General features: G+C 54.5%; 1 protein-coding gene across 9 annotated transcripts in view; it reads right to left on the reverse strand.

Moving 5' to 3' along the window:
- Nucleotides 1-24,620, reverse strand: part of TNRC18 (trinucleotide repeat containing 18) — a 117,986-nt gene continuing 93,366 nt past the window's right edge. For 7 of the 9 annotated variants that reach the window (XM_055114888.3, XM_034963595.4, XM_034963594.4 and 4 more), the window contains 12 exons: nucleotides 22,505-22,537; nucleotides 17,708-17,860; nucleotides 16,835-16,976; nucleotides 14,324-14,441; nucleotides 13,769-13,844; nucleotides 13,554-13,662; nucleotides 9,156-9,272; nucleotides 8,188-8,352; nucleotides 5,739-7,090; nucleotides 2,389-2,625; nucleotides 2,117-2,191; nucleotides 1-1,561 (listed from right to left, as the gene is read on the reverse strand). In XM_055114888.3, coding sequence (XP_054970863.1) covers nucleotides 1,355-1,561; nucleotides 2,117-2,191; nucleotides 2,389-2,625; nucleotides 5,739-7,090; nucleotides 8,188-8,352; nucleotides 9,156-9,272; nucleotides 13,554-13,662; nucleotides 13,769-13,844; nucleotides 14,324-14,441; nucleotides 16,835-16,976; nucleotides 17,708-17,860; nucleotides 22,505-22,537 — 2,784 coding nt within the window. In that variant the 3' untranslated portion in view covers nucleotides 1-1,354. The remainder of the gene's footprint in view (nucleotides 1,562-2,116; nucleotides 2,192-2,388; nucleotides 2,626-5,738; nucleotides 7,091-8,187; nucleotides 8,353-9,155; nucleotides 9,273-13,553; nucleotides 13,663-13,768; nucleotides 13,845-14,323; nucleotides 14,442-16,834; nucleotides 16,977-17,707; nucleotides 17,861-22,504; nucleotides 22,538-24,620) is intronic. The other 2 variants (XM_063605606.1, XM_055114887.3) reach the window with 1 other exon arrangement.

Consider the following 24,620-nt stretch of genomic DNA (forward strand, 5'->3'; position numbering starts at 1 on the left):
TTTTATTTTTCCAATTAAATCTTTTCTTTTTTTTTATGAAAAAAGATCACACAGAATTTGCCAACAAACAAAATTCCAAAAGAAACATAAAAAAAAAAAACCAATAATTCCCCCAAAAAACAAACCCAAAGTCTGGCTTTTCCTTCCCTCAAGATTGTCTGGTTGAGGCCTTGGTTTCCCTTGAAGGCTTGGGGCCTGGTTAAGTGCTTTCTGGGGCCCAAGCAGGGACCCTGGGCTTGGGCCGGCTCCTGCCTCTCCCTCTTCTCTCCCTAACACTTCTCTATCCTGGGGGGTGAGTACAGTACACTTGGCGGGGTGGGCGGGGGGGTGTGCTGGGGACTGGGAGGCCGGTGAAGCCGGTGCTAGACACTATAATCTAACAGGAAATAAAAAATAATATTCTGCACGTCAGAATGTTTTTTTTTTATAATTTCATAGCTATTTTTCACAGTTTTAAAAAGTTTATATATATATTTATATATATTTATCTTTATATATATAATTAAAAAGTTGACTCCATTTAAAGGCTTATGATACAGGGGCAGGACGAGTCTCTTGGTACAATAAAACTGTACAGGTTAAGAAGTGCCACCTCCCTCCTGGGTGGGGAGGGGCCAGGCGTGGCCGGGCGAGGGTTTCAGCACCATTGGGGTTTTCTGTAGTGTGAGGGTTTGGACCAGGGTGGGCCTGTGCCGGGCCCTCTCCACCTGGTGCCTTTGACAGACACTCCGGGCTGCAACCCCACCCGGCTCTGTTCCCCAAGTCTAGGCCATCCTGAGAGGGTGGGGGCAGGGCCCCTGGCACAGTCAGGTAGGCCAGCTGGCATCGGGCCGCCCTCTCCCATGCACGGTGGGAGGCCTTGGGGTGGGCTCCGTGCTAAGGGTGCTCGGGAAGCCCAGAGTGAACGTCAGTTTGGTTCCTTAGAAGCGCCCCTCCCCACCGAATCCCCAGTCTGCATGGACCTGGGGGCACCCGGGCCCCCACGCAGCAGCAGCCTGGAGGGCCGGCCTGGCCAAGTGCTTGCAACGTGCTGGGCAGGAAGGGCCGGTCCCGGCCGAGGCTGCCCTGAGGGGGACGGCAGGGCCATACCCTGATAGCTAAGAGGGGCCCCTGTCCTGGGGGCACTGAGGGGTTGGAAGGTGGGGCTGGAGGCATGTGCACATGCATGCACACACGTGCATGCACACACACACTCACCCGGGCATCCACGTGCACACCTGGCCCCATGCACACGCCTGCAGGAGCGCTCGCATGCACACAACGCACGTGGTCTCCGCGCCATGGCAGTGATGGAGAGGGGTCCCTGGCCGCCCTCGGGGCACAGGTGGCCGGTGGCCCGCAGGGCCCGGCGGGCTCAGCAGAGCACGGGCACGCCGTCCGTGGAGAAGATCATGCCCGTGGTGGGCTCGTAGGTGCCCGCGAGGTAGTACAGGCCCTCGCTGTCCTGGTACTTCTTGGTCTTCAGCATCTGCTCATACTGCTCCAGGCCCACCACCAGGCACTTGTGCGACACCGTCTGCACGTCATTTTCGTCCACATGCGAGGACTGGTATAGCGCGCGCTGCGGGCACGCGGGGATATCAGGATGGCAGGTGGGGGGCACAGAGGCCAAGGGAGCCCCAGGGAGCCACAGGGACAGAGACAGAAGCAGAGGGAGCCCCAGGGACTGAGACAGAGACCAAGTCAGAGACAGAGGCTGAGGAAGAGACAGAGAGACAGAGACCGAGAGATGGAGAGCAAATGAGAGACAAGGATAGACAGACCAAGAGATCCAAAGACGCAGAGAGACAGAGACCGAGATCGAGAGAGACCCAGAGAGACACAGAGACTGAAAGATAGAGGTTGGGAGAGACCCAGAGAGAGTCAGAGGGCAAGAATGGCCGGAGACTCAGAGACAGACACTGGGAGAGCAGAGAAGACCCAGAGACAGACGCACAGACCAGGAGAGACAGAGAACAGGAGCCAGGCACTGAGAGTGGCAGGGGGGACAGGAGGTCAGAGGCTGAGGGAGACCATGGGGGACAGAGCAGCAGATGCTGAGCCGGGCCCTGTCTGAGCTGCCCGGAAGGAGGCAGCCATCCCCAACCCGCCCACCACCACCACCACCACCACCTACCTCCATGAAGTCCTTCCTCTGGCTGGAGACCCGCAGGGCCGCCGGGAGGCTGCGGCTGGACTTCTGGTCCCAGTGCTGTGTGGGGGAGAGAGGAGGGGCTTGGGTGAGCCCCGGGGCTGCTGCACCCGACCCCAGGCCCCAGGACAGGGCTGACCCACTGGGCAGGGCTGCTGATGCTCCAGCACCCAGAACGCCTCGCCCTCAGGTCTGCCCTACACCGCCTAGGACTGGGGGCCCCAGCCGGGGGGGCCGCAGCCGGGCCGCAGGCTCACCTGGCCCTGGTGGAACTGCTTGCCCGGGCTGGTCTCCTCGGGGTGGTAGAACCACTTGACGCGGACCACCATGTTGTTGCCCCACGACTCCCACATGCTCTGGATGCGGCCGATGTAGGGCAGGTTGGGGCGGCCGGCAGAGAGGAACACGGCACAGTCCCCGATACGGATCATCTCCTTGCCGCGCACGATGGCCTTGTAGAAGAGCTTGCGGGCCTTGCCCTTCATGCCACGCCGCTGCAAGGACACGTGTGTCACGGCACAGGCCCTGGCGCAGCCCCGAGGAGCCCACCGCCTGTCAGGCTCTGCCGCTTGGGACTCTGGGCCCTCGGCCTCTAAGTCAACCCCTGTCCAACTGTGGGGAGAGGAGGAAGCGCCTTGTCTCGCTTCAAGTGGGGAAGCCCCTCTTCCATCTCTTTGACATGCTGGGTCTCCAAGAGGCGCTTCCCTTGATCTAAGCATTCTGCTGCTACGAGACTTTTTATTTTTGAGACAGGGTCTCCCTCTGTTGCCCAGGCTGGAGCGCAGTGGCGCCATCATGACTCACTGCAGCCACGAACTCCTAGACTCAAGAAATCCTCTCCCACCTCAGCCTCTGAGGAGCTGAGAATACAGGCGCACACCACGCCCGGCTAATTTTGATTATTTTTGTAGAGAACAAGATCTCACTATGTTGCCCAGGATGGTCTCAGACTTTTGGCCTCAAACCACCCTCCCACCTTTGCCTCCCAAAGCACTAGGATTGCAGTGTCAGCCACTGCACCTGGCCTTATTTTTCTTTTGAAAATTACTTTTTTCAGAGAAAGGGTCTTGCTGTGTCACCCAGGCAGGACTGCAGTGGTAATATCATAGCTCACTGCAGCCTCAATCTCCTGGGCTCAAGCCATCCTCCTCCCTCGGCCGCCTGAGTTGATGGGATTACAGGAATGCACGGCTAATATTTTTATTTTTGTAGAGATGGGGGTCTCACTATGTTGCCCAAGATGGTCTTGAACTTTTGGCCTCAAGTGATCCTCCCACATAAGCCACCCAAAGAGCTGGGATTACAGGCGTGAGCTACCACACCTGGCCTTTTTTATCTTTTAAAAATTGTTATTATTATTATTATTCTTTTTGAGATGAAGTCTCACTCTATCGCCCAGGCTGGAGTGCGGTGGCACGATCTTGGCTCACTGTAGCCTCTGCCTCCCAGGTTCAAGCAGTTCTCCTGCCTCAGCCTCCCAAGTAGATGGGATTACAGGCGTGCACCACCACGCCCGGCTAATTTTTGTGTGTGTAGAGACGGGGTTTGACCATGCTGTCAGGCTGGTCTCGAACTCCTGACCTCAAGTGATCCTCCTGCCTGGGCCTCCCAGAGTGCTGGGATTACAGGTGTGAGCCACTGCGCCCGGCTAAAACTATTATTTTTTTCAAGACAAGGTCTCACACTATTGCCCAGGTTGGAGTGTAGTGGCACAATCATAGCTCACTGCAGCCTTGACCTCCCAAGCTTAAGTGATCCTCCCGCCTGGGCCTCCCAAAGTGCTGGGATTACAGACTTAAGCCACTGCACCTGGGCAAGAGAGACTTGAAACTCCATTCTAGAGCAGCTTTGGAAATGCTGCCTGAGACACCATTGACCCCTTCTGGAACATGCAGGTGCTCCTGCCCCACACCTATAGCACGTTGGGGGCTCCCTGCCAGCCTGTCTGAACCACCACTTCTCACACTGGGTCCTGCCATGTATATGTGCCTGTGTGTGCACATGTTCATCTGTGCATTTGTGCACGTGTTCATGTGTGTGCACGTGTGTTCGTGTGTGTGCATGTGTGTTCGTGTGCACATGTACTCGTGTGCGTGCACATGTGCATGGATGCATGTGCACGCATGTATGTGCCTACATTTGTGTACGTGTGCAAGTGTGCATTTGCGTGGGTGTAGTGTATTTGTGTGCGTGTGTGCATGTTCATGTTTACATGGTTCATGTACGTGCCTGCATTCACATGTACATCTGCGTGTGTGTGTACTTGCTTTTGTGTGTGGCTGTATGTGCATTCGTGTATATGTGCACACATATGTGTGCGTGTGTGCGTGTGTGTGTGCATGTGCCTGTGCTTTTGAGTGCACTGTGTGCAAGTGTGTGTGCGTGTGTGTAGACAGCCACAGGCAGGCTGGAAGGGCTCCTTCTGAACAGCTAACCCACTGCTGCAGGCAGGGCACACGGGACCCCGACCTGGCCAGCCAGGACTTTGTCTTCCAGGCCATATTGATTCACTCGGGGTGGGCACATGATCCTGGCCAGGCCAAGGAGATTCAATCTGGACTTTTGCTAGCAAACCCGGGAAGGAGGTACCTTCTGCTGGGACTGCCACACTACTGGCCAGAAGCCCGGGGTGTGGCTGGGAACACTCAAATGCCACACACAACAGGCTGTCAGGCCCCGCACCTGGAATTCCAGCACTCTGGGAGGCCGAGGCGGGAGGATCACTTGAGCCCAGGGGTTCAAGAGCAGCCCAAGCAACACAGTGAGACCCTGTCTCTACAAAAATATTTAAAAATCAGCTGGGTAGCATGGTGGCACATGTCTGTAGTCCCAGCTACTCAGGAGGCTGAGGCGGGAAAACTGCTTGGGCCCAGAAGTTCAAAGCTGCAGTGAGCCACGATGGCACCGCTGCACTCCAGCCTGGGTGACGGAGCAAGATCCTCTCTCTTAAAAAAAAAGAAAGAAAGAAAGAAAAGAAAAAGCCAGGCGTGGTGGCTCACACCTATAATCCCAGCACTTTGGGAGTCCGAGGCAGGCAGATCACTTGAGGCCAGGAGAGTTTGAGATCATCCTGACCCACATGGGGAAACCCCCATCTCTACTAAAAATACAAAAATTAGCCAGGCGTGGTGGCGTGCGCCTGTAATCCCAGCTAATTGGGAGGCTGACGCAGGAGAATTGCTTGAACCCGGGAGGCAGAGGGTGCCCTCCAGCCTGGGCAACAGAGAGAGACTCAGTCTCAAAAAAAGAAAAAGAAAAAAATCCCAGAGGCCTGGAAAGCCCCTTCCACGTGGCGCTGACGCCTGTGGGTCTGTGCTGATCTTTGCACGTTTCCTTCCTCTGGGCTCCACGAGGGTGGCTCTGCGTCCCGGGACCAGAGGGCAGGACCGCTCTGCTCTGAAGGACTCAGGCATCGGAGTCCGACAGACCCAGGTGCCTGAGGACACTCTGAGACTCAGTGTACCCATCCATAAAGTGGGACGCCAGCCCTCCACCCTGGGGTTCTGGGAGGTTACCACACACGGAGACACAGCATGAAGCCGTGGGCCCAGCAGAGAGACACAAGGCCCCCGGCCCTTCAGCCGTGCCCGGGCGCGAGCTTGCTCACCTGGGTGGGCTTGCCGAACCACTTCCAGAGCTGCCGGGCTGGCAGGAAGGCGGCGATCTTGGGCCGGTTCTCCACGGACGGCAGGCGCTGCCGCTTGGCCAGCTCCTTGGTGGTGGGGAGGTGGACGCCCTCTCTCTTCTTGGGTCGGCTCTTGGCCCCGGCCTGAGCCTTGGGCTGCAGAGGCTGTGTGGGCTGCGGAGGAGGCGCCTGGGGCTGGGGCGCGGGCGTCTTCTTGCCTGGGGAGTGGGCCGAGGGCCGCGCCTTGCCGGCCTGCTTGGTGGCCTTGGTGGAGAGCGCCGCCTGCGCGGAAGGGCCAGCCGTGGGGGCGGGGGCTGCCTCATCGTCCGAGCTGCAGGAAGAGTCCTCGTCTGTGGTGGAGGAAGAAGAGGAGGAAGAGGAGGAGGAGGAGGAGGAGGACGAGGAAGAGGAGGAGGAAGAGGAGGAAGACGAAGAGGAAGAGGAGGAGGAGGAGGAGGAAGAGGAGGAAGAGGAGGAGGAGGATGAGGAGGAGGAGGAGGAGGATGAGGAGGAGGAGGAGGAGGCCGGTGAGGCGGCCCTGGAGCTGGCAGCGCTGCAGTTACGGCCCCCGGTGCCGCAGCCCCCGTCCCCGTTCTTGTCGCCTTCCTCCTCCCCTTCTGTCTCCGAGCCGCTGCTGCTGCTGCTGCTGCTGCTGCTACTGCTGCCACTACTGCTGCTGCTGCTGCTCTCGGACTCTTCGGCCCCGTCCTGCTCAGCCTGGGCCTTTTCTGGGCTCTTGGGGTTCCCAGAGTCCTCGAACGTGAGCCCCGGCCCGGGCTCCTGGGCGAGGTCCCCGTCGGTGGCCTTGGGCCAGGGTGCCTTGGGCTCGCTGCTGCCGGCTGCGGGGGGATAGCTGCCCAGGCTCAGGAGGCTCTTGGGCTCCTGCCAGCCCCCCGCCCCCGGATCCTCCCGGAGCAGCAGGGCCTCTTTAGCCTTCTTGCTTTTGGGTGACGTGACACCCTCGTGGTCCAGTTTGACAAGCAGCTCGGCCTCCTCCCCCGGCCTCCGAGGGCCCTTGGCACCCGACTCCTCGGCTGCCCGCGCCTTCTTGGGCTTGGGGCGTGTGGCAGGCATGGTGATGAGGGGTGCTGGGGCCAGGGTGGTGGCAGGAGCTGGCAGCTCTGCAAATGGCTCGGGTGCTGGGCAGCTGGTGAAGGCGGGTGGTGCGGGACTGGGCTGCGGCAGTGCCGGGCGCGCCTTGGGGGCCTTGGCTCGCTTGTCCACAGGCTCTGGGGGGCTCTTCTTGGAACCTGGGGTGCTGCTCGGCTCCAGGGCTAAGGGGGTACTGGGGACCTCATCTGTTGGGTTCCCCTCCTCCAGGGTAGCGGCTCTGTCTGCAAAACAAAACAGATGAGAAGCTGGGGCGGGGGCTTCCTGGCAGAGATGAGCTGTGGCTTTTATCAGAAAGGCCTGCTTCTGTGAGTTTTGTTTTTGTTTTTGTTTTGAGATGGGGTCTCAGTCACCCAAGCTGGAATGCAGTGGCGTAATCAGGGCTCATTGCAGCCCTAACCTGCCTGGGCTCATGTGAGCCTCCAGCCTCAGTCTCCCAAGTAACCTGAGGCCACAAGCATGCGCCACTATGCCTGGGGAATTTTTTGTATTATTATTTTTTTTTTTGTAGAGATACAGTTTTGCTCTGTTGCCCAGGCTGGTCTTAAACTCCTGGGCTCAAGCGATCCCTGTGCCTGGGCCTCCTAGAGTGCTGAGAATAGGCGTGGACCACTGCGCCCAGCAGAAAGGCCTGGTTTCAATCCTGGCCCTGCTATTTCTTGAGCGGAACCTGGCTGCAGCCTTCTTAGGCCTCCTTCGGCGGTTCCCCTATAACAACCTTAAGTTGTGTTGGCCCCAAAGCGGGTCCTCCTCTGCTTTCAGCCTGCACGAAGTATTTTCTCTGGATTCTGGAAAGAAACACAGGCCAGCTGCAGCTCAGCTGTGCCTCTGACAAACCAACCTGCCTCCCTCAGCCTCAGTTTCCTCATCTGTCACCTGGTCAGAACAGCCCTGCAGTGCAGGTGCAGAGTTCTCTTCTTTTTTTTTGAGATGGAATTTCGCTCTTGTCGCCCAGGCTGGAGTGTAATGGTGCGATCTTGGCTCACTGCAACCTTCAGCTCCCAGGTTGAAGTGATTCTCCTGCCTCAGCCTCCCACATAGTTGGGATTACAGGCACTCACCACCATGCCCAGCTAATTTTTGTATTTTTAGTAGAGACGGGGTTTCACCATGTTGGCCAGACTGGTCTTGAACTCCTGACATCAGGCGATCTGCTCGCCTTGGCCTCCCAAAGCGCTGGGATTACAGGTGTGAGGCACTGCACCCGGCTCAGAGTTCTTACAGACAGCAGGCAGGCACTTCGGCAGGTTCCCAAGCCCTGAGTTTGAATGCACGAAGGAGATCCGCCCACCACCCTGCCCTGGGGACCGGGCCAACCTACCACCCTTGGCCTTGGCGCTGGGTTTCCGCCCACGCCCACGGGCCTTGGCTCCTGGCTCCTCCGACCCAGCCGTGCCACCGTCTTTGCCCTCCCCAGTGTCTTTGCTGGTCTTCCGGCTCCGGCGCTTGGCACTTGGCACCAGGAGGGCCGGGGACGGCTCAGCACCTGTGGGGCAGAGGACAGAGTGGCTCATCAGGCCTGGGGTCCCCAGCTTGGAGCTTCCAAGACCCTGGTCTGTCCCGGGGATCAGGGATGGGGGCGGAAGCAACCGACACCAGGTGGCTGACCCCGGGTGGGCTCCCATGACAGGCTGTGAGGTCCAGCAGGAGAAACCCCTGGTCTGCAGGGAGCAGCCAGAGGCTCCCGAATAATGAAGTAAAACAAAGCACTTTGTGGAACCGGGACAGGTGGATAAAGATGCTGACTTTTGTTGGGTTTTTTTTTTTTTTTTTTTTGAGACAGAGTCTCGCTCTGTCGCCAGGATGGAGTGCAGTGGCAGGATCTCAGCTCACTGCAACCTCTGCCTCTCAGGTTCAAGGGATTCTCCTGCCTCAGCCTCCCGAGTAGCTGGGACTACAGGCGCATGTCACCACGCCCGGCTAATTTTTGTATTTTTAATAGAGACAGGGTTTCACCATATTGGCTGGGATGGTCTCGATCTCTTGACCTCGTGATCCGCCCATCTTGGCCTCCCAAAGTGCTAGGATTACAGGCGTGAGCCACCGCACCCAGCCATTAACAATTTTTGATCAGCTTCCCATGGCCTGGGCCACTGGGCTTGTGCTGTCCTCATGGACCCAGGACCTAGGAGCCCTGAGATCTCACGGGAGCCCACCCATGGATTCTGCTGCTTCCATCACCTGTGGCTCCAAATGAGTTCAGACAGAGCCCAGAGCCGGGCTTGGAGGGCGAGAGCCTGGGTGGGCGGCCCCTGGCAGGAGACCGGGTGTCATGAGCTTGTCACTTACACTGTATCTTATAGTCAGGGGGCAGGAGGCGGATATGTGAGAGGGGGATCCTGCCCGTGTCTCCGTCGTCAAACTCCACGGTGATCAAGTCCCCATCGTCCTCCAGGTCCAGTAACCCTGTGGGAAGAGGGCAGGCTCAGGGGAGGCCCTCGGACCTCCAGCTCCCTAGTGAGGCACAGGGGTCAGGACGGCAGAAACCGGCCCCTGTGCAGCCCTGGTCTCTATGGTACAGCAGTGGGGACATGGGTGGAGGGTATACAGTGGCTCAGAATGTGGGTGTTAGAGCCAGGCCACCCGGGCAGGAGAAATGGGTCTTTTTTTTTTTTTTTTTTTTTTTGAGACAGAGTTTCGCTGTCGATGCCCAGGCTGGAGTGCAATGGCGTGATCTTGGCTCGCCGCAACCTCCGCCTCCCGGGTTCAAGTGATTCTCCTGCCTCGGCCTCCCAAGTAGCTGGGATTACAGACATGCGCCACCATGCCCGGCTAATTCTGTATTTTCAGTAGAGATGGGGTTTCTCCATGTTGGTCAGGCTGGTCTCGAACTCCCGACCTCAGATGATCCGCCCACCTCAGCCTCCCAAAGTGCTGGGATTACAGGCGTGAGCCACTGTCTCTGGCCTGGGTCTCCCATTTCTAGCTGACTTTGGGTGACACAAGACATCTGAGCACATGCACCTGCGCCCGCTCATGCACAAGACCCTCCTGCAACCACAGCAAAGGAGGGATGCAGGTGTCAACCCTGAAGGACACAAAGAATGGGAAAGGGGAGGGCGGCAGTGGGAGACCGTGGCATTTCCAGAGAGATGCTGGGATGAACGTGCAGGAACGGGCTTTGATCTCCTAGGAGGAGGTGATACCCACGAGGAGGAGGTGGTTTTCCCAAGAGAATCCTGCCAAGGCTCGTGCTGGAGAGGCCCCAAGCACCTCCGGAGGCAGGACTGAGGGAGACCTCAACACTGAACAGGCTGAGGGTGGCCCAGCTGGCAGGAGCTGGGAGGTTCACCCTAGAGAGAGGCTCCAGACTGAAGGACACTGAGCGCAGGGAGGAGGCTGGACAGGCCCCCCAAAGGGTGATAGCCCAGCCCTCTTCCCAAACGCCAGATGCTGGTACTACATCCCCAAGGATGTGAGTCTTGCAGAATCTGGGCAGCCCCCTAACAAAACCTTCCTGCCCACCCACTATGACAAACACTCATGAGTGCACAGAGCTCCCATCGGCTTGATAAGGTTCCCTTCATTCAGGGTCCCCAGACGCCTAAGGAGTTCTAACCAGAGGAAGGGCACAGCACCAGCAAGCAGAAGGAGGGGGGACCGAGAAGAGAGAGGGAGCTGCAGAAAGCTAAAATGAGGCCAGGCGCAGTGGCTCACGCCTGTAATCCCAGCACTTTGGGAGGCTGAGAGAAGCAGATCACCTGAGGTCACGAGTTCGAGGCCAGTCAGGCCAACATGGTGAAATCCTGTCTCTACTAAAAATACAAAAAATTAGCTGGGCATGGTGGTGCATGCTTGTAATCCCAGCTACTCCAGAAGCTGAGGCAGGAGAATCACTTGAACCTGGGAGGTGGAGGCTGCAGTCAGCTGAAATCACTGCACCGCACTCTGGCCTGGGTGACAGAGCAAGACTCTGTCTCAAAAAAAATACAGAAAGTTAAAATGAAAAACAATCCTCTGAGAAAGTTTAAAAAGAAATGTGTTGATAAAACAAAAAAAAAAAATTTAAGGAATATTCAGAGAATAAGAAAGAACTCTTAAGGTTTTTTTTTTTTTTTTGAGATGGTGTCATTCTGTCACCCAGGCTGGAATGCAATGGCGCAATCATAGCTCACTGCAGCCTCGACCACCCAGGCTCAGGTGATCCTCCCACTTCGGTCTCCCAAGTAGCTAGGACAACAGGTGCACACCACCAAGCCTGGATAATAATTTTTTTTTTTTTTTGAGACAGAGTCTCACTATGTTACCCAGGCTAGAGTGCAGCGGTGTGATCTCGGCTCACTGCAACCTCTACTTCCCGGGTTCAGGTGATTCCTTCCTGCCTCAGCCTCCCGAGTAGCTGGGATTACAGGCACCCACCACCACGCCCAGCTTATTTTTGTATTTTTAATAGAGACGGGGTTTCACCATGCTGCCCAGGCTGGTCTCAAACTCCTGACCTCAGGTGATCTGCCCACCTTGGCCTCCCAAAGTGTTGAGATTACAGGTGTGAGCCACCATGCCTGGCCCAAGCCTGGCTAATTTTTGTATCTTTTTGTAGAGACAGGGTCTTGCTATGTTGCCCAGGCTGGTTTTGAACTCCTGGGTTCAAGTGATCTACCCGCATCAGGCTCCCAAATTGCTGGGACTACAGACGTGAGCCACCGCAGCTGGTGGAGAATTTTTTTAAATGACAGCAGAAAATTTTAAAATTCAAGAAAACAGAAGGGGTTAGAAGATAAAAGTAGAGAAAATCTCTCCGTAAGTTGAACAAAATAAGCAAATATTAACAGAAAAAAAGACACACACACCAGGGGCCATGGGACTAGCCCAAGTTCCAGGGAAAACATGAAATTCACAAGAGAAGTTATCCAAGTTGTGCTACAAGTAGAGCTTCCAAGAATGAAGGAAATTTGCTTCAAAATCAAAGCCTCCCTCTGCAGATACCCAGCATGATGAGAACACACACACACACACACACACACACACACACACACACACACACACACACACAGAATTCCAGATCTAGGGATAATGAGAAGATCCTAAAAGTTTCCAGAGATAAAAAAGCAGGTCTCCTACAATGATTTTGGAATCACAATTTTGAATGTCTTCAACATGGGAAGCAAGATAAAAATAGAAAAATGTCTTTGAAATGGTGAGGGGAACTATTTCCAGTCGCGAATTTATACCCAGCTCAACTATCTCTAAAGAATAAGGGTACCCAGCTCAGCTATCTCTAAAAAATCAGGGTAGAATGAAGCGATTACAAACATACAAGGATGTGAGAAATTTAACTCCCACAGACTCTTCCTCAGAAAGCTACTGAAAGATCCACTGCTTAAAACAAGGAACTGAACCAAAAAAGAGAAAAACATGCAACGCAACAAAAGCGGTTCCCAGGATGAGGGACAGGGAAGGCCCAAGAATCCAGAATGATACCCATGAGACAGGCCTAGAACACAGCCAGCACCTCCCAGTACAGGGGGACAGCATGTGCCAGGAAATCCGAATCTAAAGCCAACTTCTGCCTTATTAACAGCACTTTCAGAATTTGGATGATAAATGAGTGACTAATATGATGGAAAAAACTAAGTCTTCCTGGCCTGAGATCCTCTACTCAGGCTGGACCACTCATCTGTTGTTTTGCTGAGCTGGCACTGGCTTCCATCTTCTGGGTATGAATGGATGGTAGGCCAAGCAGTGGACTGTATTTGGCATATGAGTGGGCTTTTTTTTTGCACGGGCGGGGTATGTCTAATCCACATCCATACCCCCTCTCTAGGATACATTGCTTTTGCAAAAGCTAAGGGTTGGACCATTTGACTGTCTTTCTTGCCTGTCTGATATCCACACCTACATTTCCTAGGGTACCTGTTGCTTTTCTCCATCCAGCCTCCATTCTTTTTTCTTTTTTTGAGACGCAGTCTCACTCTGTCACCCAGGCTAGAGTGCAGTGGTGCAATCCTGGCTCACTGCAACCTCCACTTCCCAGGTTTGAGTGATTCTCCTGCCTCAGCCTCCCAAGTAGCTGGGATTACAGGCACCTGCCACCACGCCCAGCTAATTTTTGTATTTTTAGTAGAGACGGGGTTTTACCACGTTGCCCAATCTGGTCTTGAACTCCTGACCTCAAGTGATCCACCCACCTCGGCCTCCCAAAGTGCTGGGATTACAGGCGTGAGCCACCACATCCAGCCTCATTCTCTCTTATTCTAACAACATGTCCACTCTGCAGGGGAAGCCACCCTCCCATCTTTCTCAGCCCACGAATAAAAGGGAGGTGACCTCACTCCTTAGCCCCAGGGATGAGAATCTGACCCAGGCCCGGTCAATCAGACTCACAGCGGTAGGATCAATGAAAACCATGTGGCCCAAGTCAGTTCACAGTAGAACTTGTGTGGGAAAACCGAGACTGAGAAATCCTCCAATGATAAGATTTCTTAAGATGGTAAAATACAGTCTCCAAGGAGCTAGTGTGAAGCCAGCACAGATGACAGCACTGCTGACAGATACTCAGAGCTGGAGTCCTGATGACATCGTTTAAATGGTGCCTGGATCCAATCATGCCTGAAGGCCATACAGTTTTCAGTTATGTGAGCCCACAAGTCTTTATTCTTAAGCCAGTTAGAGTTGAGTTTTAGTAGCCAAACAAGTCCATACTGAGATGTTAGGCGGCAGGGGAGAGCTGGGGAGGAGGCATCTCACCTCGGACCACAGTGCCTGGGTAGAGACAGCGGTACTGCTGGCTCCAGTAGGCTGCAATCCTGGTCCCTTGTGGCAAGAAGCGAGTGGAGGCTGGCCTCACATCAATGATCTAGAAGGGCATGGGATGAGTGCAAGGTGTGGACACAGTTATGGCCATGGCCTTGGACACCCAGCCCACCCCGAGCCTCCCGAGGCCCCGCCCCTCCCCCTCTCACCGCCTCCTGCAGCAACTGCTCCAGACAGTAGATGTGGGGCCGGTTGCCCCGCTCACCCTCCACCACCACGCGGTATCTGTAGGAGCAAACGAGGCGTGAGGTGGCAGAGGCCGAGACCTCCCCAGAGGGCCTCAATCCCACCAGCACCAGCACTGCCTCCTAGACCACTGGGAGGTGACACCAGGACTTAGAGGTTTGCTGACTTGCTGAATTTGGGAATTCTCCCCCTTTTCTGGGTTCATTTTCCTCATCTGTAGGACTAGGGGTTGCAGAGCACGCAAGGCTGGCGCAGTCCAGATCCTGAGAGAGGCCAGCACGCTCTCTCACCCCTTCCCGCTGCGGAGCAGCCGCGCCCAGCCCCTGGGAGGGTTCACCCAGTACTCCCTCAAAGTGCCCAGGGCCTCCACGTCAGCTCTGAGCCCACTCATGCCCCTGCCCTGTGCCATCGGGGGAAACCACAGCCCAGAAAGGAGAAGCAGCCAGGCACAGAGGCGGCCGGGACACGGGGCGGGTATGGGACATGGGGCTCTGTGCCGGACCTCCCACCCCACTCACATGTCTGGCGAGTGCACGGTCTGCACGTGCCCGGCGTACAGCAGCTTGTCGTCCATGGGGATGAGCACACGCAGGCCGTCCTTCAGCTCATCCTTGTCGATGATGCAGGAGCGAGGGGCTGCAGGGGTTGGATCGTGAGGCGAGGCTGGAGCCAGGGGCGTCTGCGACACCTCTCCCTCCTCCCGTTACCCCCAAGTCATCCCCTTGGAATGGAGGCCCTGGTGCCGGGTGGGCCTGTGGGGCTGAGACGTGTGCACTTCTTCGTCTGCCTGTGTGTGTACCCGTGCAGACCTGCGTGTACCAGTGGGCATGTACAGGGTGCCGTGGCCAGCCCCTCTCCTCCCAGCCCCCTCCCCTGCCTGGCCCCAGATGTCTGCAAAGACCCCAGGTGGGTGTGAACCCAGAGATGAAAGCCTGCACCTGCTGCCTCTTCCCACCTCAAGACCAGCAGCCTCTGGGCCTGGCATGAAGCTCTGGGTGCCAGCCATCACCGGACACTCACAGCGACGATCCTCCATCATGATGTCTGCCCCCTCTTACTGCTGCCCACAGCCAAACTTCTAGGACTTTATTTATTTATTTATTTATTTATTTTTGAGATGGAGTTTCAATCTTGTTGCCCAGGCTGGAGTGCAATGGCATGATCTCGGCTCACTGCAACCTCTGCCTCCCAGTTTCAAGCGATTCTCCTGCCTCAGCCTCCCAAGCAGCTGGAATTACAGGCGCCTGCCACCACGCCTGGCTACTTTTTGTATTTTTAGTAGAGACGGGGTTCCACCATGTTGGCCAGGCTGATCCCGAGCCCCTGACCTCCGGTGATCCACCCGCCTCAGCCTCCCAAGTACTGGGATTACCGGTGTGAGCCACCGTGCCCGGCCTCTTTCTTTTTTTTAATAATTTTTTCAAGCCAGGCGCGGTGGCTCACGCCTGTAATCCCAGCACTTTGGGAGGTCACCTCTCATTGCCCCAACCCTCTGCTCCCTCCCTCTCCCTGCCCCTGCCAAGACACTTGCGCCTGCCCTTCCTCCTCAGTGGGACCTTTCACCTGGTCTGTCCCCGACATTCTCATTACCCAGATGGCTCGCTGGGAGAGGGATGGTTGGGACGGCCGTATCCCTGCTGTGCCTGCCTGTGGCCTTGTCACTGGCAGAGTCGACTTCCCACACCTTGACGCTGGGCTTGGCCATGTGGCTCTCAGAAGTGGCCGGGGCCCAATGCTGAGCCTAGGCCTCGAGAGAGCTCTTAAGCCCAACTTTTCCTCTTAAGCCACGGGTCTGGCAGGATAAACAACACACGCAGAGAGGACCACAGACCTGGAGCAGCTGACCCCTGGCCAGCCCATCACCGTAGGAGCAAGGCCACTGGGGGTCTGCATGGCCACCCAGCAGCCCTACATGCCCCTGAGACGCACACAGGCGGCGGCTGGTTGTCACATAGCGGCAGGTGACCAATGCAGCCTTGGGGCGGCCGACTCCTTCTCACTCGCTCCCCCATCCATACCCACGATTTCGCCTCTGGGCTACAGACCCCTGGGTCCCAGCCTGGGCGTGACTTCCCAATTGAGTCATCAAAGCCCAGCATATGACGCTCCCTGACCCGGGTCTCAGGGACAGGGCCTCCCCCCACCCCCACACCTGTCCTCACCCTTCCCTTCCCCTCTCCTCTGCCTGCACCCCCGACCCCACCTCCCATCCACACTCCCTCCTAATGTGTGCACCCTGCCCCGCCTTCTTCCCTGCTGCCCCCATGGCAGCCCCAGGCTACAACCCACTCTCGCCTGGACAGCACAGCCTCCTAACTGGACTCCCTGCCTTCCCTGGGGCCCCCACTCGTTCTCTGTGCAGCACCAGACAGCTTTTTTTTTTTTTTTTTTTTTTTTTTTTTGAGACACAGTTTTGCTTTTTGCCCAGGCTGGAGTGCAATGGCATGATCTTGGCTCACCGCAACCTCCGCCTCCTGGTTTCAAGTGATTCTCCTGCCCCAGCCTCCCGGGTAGCTGGGATTACAGGCGCCCGCCACCACACCCAGCTAATTTTTGTATTTTCAGTAGAATCAGGGTTTCACCATGTTGGCCAGGCTGGTCTGGAACTCCTGACCTCAGGTGATCTGCCCAACTCGGTCTCCTAAAGTGCTGGGATTACAGGCATGGGCCACCACGCTCGGCCCAGACAGCTCATTTTAAAGCCAATCTGACCATATCACATCCCCACATCTAACCTCAGAGAGCTTCGCATTTTCCTTAGGGCCAACACGGAACTCCTTCCCAAGCCCCGCAGGACCTGCCTCCTCCCTGGTCCCAAGGCCGCTCTCTTGCCTCATCTGCAGTTGACTAAGCTGCAGCCAGTCCAGCCTTCTCATCGACCCGGATAACTCAGCCTCAGGATTTCTGCTCCTGTGGTTCCCTGCCCCCAGCTAGCCCAGCCCTTCCGTCTCAAGCCTTGCTCAGATCTGCCTCCCCCAAGGGAGGCTCCAGCAGCCCCGCCCGGCACATGTGGCATCATGGCCACTCACCCGGGGTCAGCGGCCGCTCCACAGCCCCGCCACGCGGCAGGTGCTCGTCCTCAGAGAAGCTCGAGTCTTGGTTGGGTTCAAAGTCCTCCTCGGCTGCCATGCTCTCCATCAGCTTGCTCACGGCACCCCCCTTGCCGCGGTTCTGGGGACAGAACATGGCCGACAAATGACTTAGGACCTGAACAGGGGTCCTGCCGGGTTGGGGACCCTCTCTGGAAACCTGGAGCCACAGTCAGGCCGCAGGGGGAATCTGTCATGTGCATGGCAGGGATCCCAGTTAGGGACACCCCAGAGGCCAGGGGGAAGGTGAAATGGGCCCAAAACCCAGCTGGCCCATGCTCAGTACTCAGTGCTCAATACTCAGTACTCTGTGCTCAGTATCAGCACTCAGCACTCAGTACTCACTACCATACCTCTGTCCATCACTATGGCAGGTGCCTCCGTTCCCTTCTTAGAGAAACTTCAGCAGCATCTCCACCCAATGGGCTTGAGGAAAAACCACTCAGGCAGGGGCTAGCAGGTGTGGGGAGTGGACATGCCATCATCTGCCACTCGGGCAGATTCACCCAAGCCTGAGGGCCCTGTGAGGACCTGGTGCTGGGCTGGGGGCCTGTCACCCAGGTCTCCTCGTGTCTGTTCCAGTGTCCCTCGCCCCCGCTAGAGCAGACATTTCCTGAGGACAGGAGCAGAGTCCCCAGTATCTCCTTATCCCTGGAGTGTGGGGACGGCCACATCACCCTCGTCACCCGCAACCTCTCTGAGCCACAGCTATAGGGAGGGTGAATACAGAGCAGCAGGTGGAGCCCCCTGCCCTGACCACAGGAGCATGGCTGAGCCCCCCACAGCCCCCAACCAGGGCACGGTGAGCCTCACCTCCTTCTTCACCTCCTTCCCTTTGGCCTTGGCTTTGCTCCTTTTGGCAGCGGTCAGGGAGCTGGCGTGAGGAGCCCTGGCCTCAGAGGGCAAGGCAGGAGCTCGGGGCGGCGGCAGCCCAGCTCCTGGCCCAGACTCTTTCCCTTTCTTCTTCTGGAGGAGGAAGCAGCAGAGAGGAGCCATCAAACGGCAGGGAAAGCGCAGGCAGCACCCCTGTCCCCCTCACTCACTCACCCCCAAGTTCTGTGCCACCCCAAGTGTGCCCTCCCGGGAGGAACAAAACACCCCTTCTCTCTCTCCCTGCAAGCGTTTTTGGTTTCGGTTTTTTTTTTTTGAGACGGAGTCTCGCTCTGTCACCGAGGCTGGAGTGCAGTGGCGCGATCTTGGCTCACTGCAAGCTCTGCCTCCCGGGTTCACGCCATTCTCCTGCCTCAGCCTCCCGAGTAGCTGGGACTACAGGCACCCGCCACCACACCCAGCTAATGTTTTTGTATTTTCAGTAGAGACGGGGTTTTACCGTGTTTGCGAGGATGGTCGCGATCTCCTGACCTTGTGATCTGCCCGCCTCGGCCTCCCAAAGTGCTGGGATTACAGGCGTGAGCAACCGCGCCCTGCAATTTTTTTTTTTTTTTTTTTTTTTTTTTTTAGAGACAAGGTCTCTCTCTGTTGCCCAGGCCAGAGGACTGTGGCACCATCACCACTAAATGCAGCCTCGACCTCCTGGGCTCACGTTATCCTCCTACCTCAGCCTCCTGAGTAGCTGGACTACAGGTGCACACCACCACACCCAGCTAAGTTTTTATTTTTTATTTTTTTAGAGACAGGGTCTTGCTATGTTGCCCAGGCTGGTCTCAAACTCCAGGTCTCAAGCAATCCTCCCGGCTTGGCCTTCCAAAGTGCTGGGATTACAAGCTGTTTTTAACGTGTATTATCTTATTACTAGTATATATTACTTGTTGCCCCGTCTGCCCAAAAAAGACACCACTGAAGTGTATATATGTTGCAAGTTCCTCTCCAGTGACCCTCCTACCAACTCCACAGAGTCAGCTACTAGTAACAGCATGGTGTATCCTTCTAGAACTTTCCACAAGCACACACAACCCTGTAAATATGAAGGCTACGCAGACACAACCATGCACACACAGTATTTAAAAAAAAAAAAAAAGTGGGAATTTACCAATAGTCCTGCTTTGCAACGTTTCCCCTCAACATGACTGATACATATGAAAGGAGCTTCACTTTAACAGCAGCCTATTGAGCCAAGGTATGGAGAAACCGTAATGCACTTACTTTAACCACCCCCGTGATGAGAAGGGCCTGTAGGCTGCCTCCGTTTTTTCACTCTCTGTTTTGTTGTTGTTTTTGAGACAGGGTCTCACTGTGTTGCCCAGGCTGGAGTGCCATGGCACAATGACAGCTGACTGATAGCCTCAACCTCCTGGGCTCAAGCAATCCTCCTGCCTCAGCCTCCCAAGTAGCTTGGACTACAGACATGTACCGCCATGCCCAGCTAAAAAATCTACACTTTCTAAAAGGGACACATCTAAAACAAACGGCCATTAGCTGGGCATGGTGGCAGGTGCCTGTAATCTCAGCTACTCGGGTGGCTGAGGCAGAAGCATCACTTGCACCCAGTAGGCGGAGGTTGCAGTGAGCCGAGATCGCGCCACTGCACTCCAGCCTGGGCAAAAAAGAGCAAAACTCCGTCTCAAAAATAAAATAAAATTAAGGAAAAAAAAAAAAAAAAAGGCCAGGTGCAGTGGCTCCTGCCTGTAATCCCAGCACTTTGGGAGGCCGAGGCGGGCGGATCACGAGGTCAGGAGATCGAGACCATCCTGGCTAACACGGTGAAACCCCATCTCTACTAAAAATATAAAAAAGTAGCTGGGCATGGTGGCACACGCCTGTAGTCCCAGCTACTCGGGAGGCTGAGGCAGGAGAATCGCTTGAACCAGGAGACGGACGTTACAGTGAGCCGAGATCGTGCCACTGCACTCCAGCCTGGGCGACAGAGTGACACTCTGTGTCAAAAAACAAACAAACAACAACAACAACCAAAACAAATGGCCAAGGCCAGGAGAGGTAGAAAAGTAATAAATAAAGATAACAATGGTCAAATGTTACCAAGACAACAACAGAAGTCACAGCGTCCATATCCAAAATGAAAGTCAAAGCAGAGAGCACTAAAAGAAACAAAAAATGGTATGTTCTAGGGAAAAAGAATATACAGTTTAATCCCCATTTTGGGGGGGAAAAATATATGTGTGTGTGTGTGTGTGTGTGTGTGTGTTTTATTTTCTTGTTGCTGCTGAACTCTTTAATGCAAGTCATCCTTCTGGAATCAGAGGCATCTTAGGCGCTGAAAGAATGTTAGTGGCGCTGTCCCCTTATCTCTGGGATCCGTCATTAAGCAGATAGCTGCAGCTCCTGGTACATGTCCCTGCAGCTGTACCCACGGGGGAACAAAAGGAAATGACAGCAGAAAAAAAAGGCCTGAATGGATTTTTCTTTTCTTTATCTTCCAAATTACTGTTATAATCAGATAAAGCCAGTAACTGTTTCTTTCCCTTTGATCAGAAAACCCACGGCTGGGAGCCTTCCCCTACTTTTTTGTAAAAAAAAAAAAGTAAATAAGAAAATAACTTCCGACGTGATAGAAGTTCTGTACGCAAAACAGAGACGCTGCCTGCTTTGGTAATTACGACAGCAAAACACCATCACCAACCAAACCACCAACCGCCAGCAGGGTCAGTGGCAGGAGACAGGCAGGCAGTGGGATGGCATTCAACCATTTACAAATACTGACACAGCCAGGCACGGTGGCTCACGCCTGTAATCCCAGCACTTCGGGAAGCCAAGGCAGGCGGATCACTTGAGGCCAGGAGTTCGAGACCAGCCCAGCCAACATGGTGAAACCCCGTCTCTACTAAAAATACAAAAATTAGGCGTGAGGGCACGAGCCTGTAATCCCAGCTACTCGGGAGGCTGAGACAAGAGAATCACTTGAAGCCGGGAGGCAGAGGTTGCAGTGAGCTGAGGTTGCACCACTGTACTCCAGCCTGGGCCACAAGAGTGAGACTCTGTCGCAAAAAACAAAAAAAATACTGATGTCCAGGTGTGGTGGCTCACGCCTGTAATCCCAACGCTTCGGGAGGCCAAGGCAGGAGGACTGCTTGAGCCCAGGAGTTCAAGACCATCCTGGGCAACATAAGGAGACCCCACCCCATCTGCACGAAAATAATTTTTTTTTCAATTAGTCAGACGTGGTGGTATACACCTGTAATCCCAGCACTTTGGGAGGTCGAGGCAGGAGGATCACTTGAGCCCAAAAGTTTGAAACCAGCCTGGGCAACACAGTGAGACCACCTTCCCCGCCGCCGCCTTTTTTTTTTTTTTGAAACGGAGTCTCGCTCTGCCACCCAGGCTGGAGTGCAGTGGCACAATCTCGGCTCACTGCAACCTCCGCCTCCTGGGTTCGAGCAATTCTTCTGCCTCGGCCTCCCGAGTAGCTAGGACTACAGGCGACCGCCACCACACCCGGCTACTTTTTTGTATTTTTTTAGTAGAGGCGGGGTTTCACCATATTGGCTAGGCTGGTCTCGAACTCCTGACCTCGTGATCCACCCGCCTCGGCCTCCCAAAGTGCTGGGATTACAGGTATGAGCCATTGCGCCCGGCTGAGACCACCGTCTCTTATTAAAAGAAAAATTAGCAAGGTGTGTTGGTGTGCCCCTGTGGTCCCACCTACACAGAGGAGACTGAGGCAGGAAAACTGCTCGAACTTGGAAATTTGAGGCTGCAGTCAGCTACAATCACCACTGCACTCCAGACTGGGAAACAGAGCAAGACTCTGTCTCTTATAAATAAATACAATAAAAATATTGATAGAAGGCCAGGCGCGGTGGCTCATGCCTATAATCGCAACACATTGGGAGGCTGAGGTGGGCCGATCACCTGAGGTCAGGAGTTCGAGATGAGACTGGCCAACATGGCGAAACCTTGTCTCTACTAAAAACACAAAAATGAGCCGAGCATGGTGGTGAGCGCCTGTGATCCCAGCTACTCGGGAGGCTGAGGCAAGAGAATCGCTTGAATCTGGGAGGCAGAGGTTTCAGCGAGCCAAGATCTCACCACTGTACTCCAGTCTGGGCAGTAGGACAGATTCTGTCTTTAAAAAAAAAAAAAAGATAGAAAATAAAAGTAAAAGCCCATCCCATGTGGCAGTGCACATGATATAACACAGACTGAACTAAGTCTGAAAAGCAGAATACAGCCAGGCGCGGTGGCCCACAACTGTAATCCCAGCACTTTGGGAGGCTGAGGCGGGCAGATCATTTGAGGTCACGAGTTCAAGATCAGCCTGACCAACATGGTGAAACCATGTTTCTACTAAAATACAAAAATTAGCTGGGCATGGTGGTGGGCACCTGTAATCTCAGCTACTCGGGAGGCTGAGGCAGGAGAACTGCTTGAACCTGGGAGGCGGAGGTTGCAGTGAGCCGAGTTTGTGCCACTGCACTTCAGCCTGGGCGACACAGTGAGACTCCGTCTCAAAAAAAAAAAAAAAAAAAAAAGGATAGCTATCTGTCCAAGGTTACAGCAGTGAATGATCAATAGAGTTGGGTTTTGAACACTGGGGACGTAGCTTCAGTTCTGGCTCCTTAACCACTGGGCTACATTGCCTCTTTGGGCCTTTCCCAAGAGTTCCTTCTGTTGGAGGCCCAGGGTTTCCAATTCCTGGCATCTGAACAGCTGAATACCCAGCTATTATATCCAGCTATAATACCAGAGGCTCACCCAGTGTCTGCCTTTTGATACTGTAGCAGGAACCTGGAACAGAACAGATTCATTGTTGACAAACGGAGGCTCAGACACCCAAGGAAAATCACCCCACATCTCAGCATCCCAAGAACAGACACTGTTAATGTGTGGTAGGTGCCCCCCAACACACCCAGCTAATTTTTTTATTTTTAGTAGAAACGGAGTTTCACCATGTTGACCAGGCTGGTCTTGAACTCCTGACCTCAGGTGATCTGCCCACCTCGGCCTCCCGAAGTGCTAGGATTACAGGAATGAGCCACTGCAAACAGCCTTTTTCTTTATTTTGAGACAGAGTTGTGGGTTCTGTTGCCTAGGCTGGAGTGAGGCAGTATGATCATAGCTCACTGCAGCCTTCACCTCCTGGGCTCAAGCAATCCCCCTGCCCCAGCTTCCAGAGTAGGTGGGACTATAGGCACTGATCACCACCACTCCCAGCTAATTGTTTTTTTGGTTTTTTTTTTTTTGGTAGAGGCAGGGTCTTGCTATGTTGCCCAGGCCAGTCTCAAAACTCCTGGCCTCAAGGGATCCTCCCAACTCAAAGTGCTGGGATTGCAGGCGTGAGCCACCGCAGCCAGTCTGGTGCCTGTCCATATGTGAGCCACCTATAGAGAGCGGTTCATAGGAGAAACCCACTTCACACAGTCCTGCATGGTAAGTGTGTGAGGTGAAGGGGTTAGAACATGTCTGGGCCTACTATGTGCTACCTGGTAGCATTATTATTTTATTTTTGGAGACAGAGTCTCACTCTGTCGCCCAGGCTGGAGTGCAGTGGCACAATCTCAGCTCACTGCAACCTCCGCCTTCCGGGCTCAAGAGATTCTCCTGCCTCAGCCTCCTGAGTAGCTGGGATTACAGGCACCCGCCACCAAGCCTGGCTAATTTTTGTATTTTTTAGTAGAGACAGGATTTCGTCATGTTGGCCAGACTGGTCTCAAACTCCTGACCTCAAGTGATCCACCCACCTTGGCCTCCCAAAGTGCTGGGATTACAGGTGTGTGCCACCGTGCCCGGCTGAATCATTATTATTATTGTGACTAATTGTGACACCTGTCCTGCAAGGCCTTCAAAAACCTGAGATGGCCTCTGCCACCAGGAGACAAGAGCACAAATCCAAGGTGCCTATGGATGGTGCTTACACTGGCCCCTTCCTCACTACTACCCCTTTGTCAGGAAATCAGTGTGACTCTCACCTTTTTTGTGATCCTCTCTAGAATGTCACCGTTATTTGAGGGTTCCTCCTATATCAAGGGCTCAGGGTGGAGAGGTATTTTGACAGAATACCGTCAAAACCTAGCTGTTAAGTCTGAACGCATCCAAATAGGAGGAAGAAGCAACTGGCCATCAGCTTCCTAGTGGCCAGTGCAAAAAGGGTAACAGGCCCGATTATAAAGTTGTCTAAAAGCAAGTTTTCTTAATCTGGGGTGTTCATAGAGAGAATTTAGGAAATCTGTAAATGGGTAGGAAAGAAAATCCCACCTGCATTTTCACATTTTAACCTCTAAAAAAAAAAATGGGGTTTTCCTTCAGGTGAGAGTGGAGGCCACAAACCACAAAAGTACCAGCAGCGCCGGTGAAACCACAGAGTCTTGCAGCAACGGAAACCACAGAGACTTGCAGCACACAATAGTTACTCCAGGGACCTTAAAACATCCTTTACACTGCTTCAGAAGTACAGCACTAGCCGGGTGCAGTGGCTCACGCCTGGAATCTCAACACTTTGAGAGGCTAAGGCAGGAGAATAGAGTTTGAGACCAGCCTGGGCAATGCAGCAAGACCTTGTCTATACTTAAAATTTAAAAATTAGCTGGGCACAGTGGTATGCACCTGTAGTCCCAGCTACTCAGGAGGCTGAGGTGGGAGGGCTGCTTGAGCCCAAGAGTTCAAGGTTGCAGTGAGCCATGATCACAGCACTGCACTCCAGCCTGGGTGACAGAGTGAGACTCTGTCTCTAAAATATAAAATAATAAAATTTTAAGTACGGTATTTACTAGACCCATTGGCAGATGTGTTTATTAATTAAATACATCCCTAAAGGAACGTATAGGTACCATATCACAGAAGGGTCTTTTCAATATTTTGATAACTATGATCA

The sequence above is a fragment of the Pan paniscus genome, chromosome 6 (genome assembly GCF_029289425.2).
Source record: "Pan paniscus chromosome 6, NHGRI_mPanPan1-v2.0_pri, whole genome shotgun sequence".
NCBI lineage: Eukaryota > Metazoa > Chordata > Mammalia > Primates > Hominidae > Pan > Pan paniscus.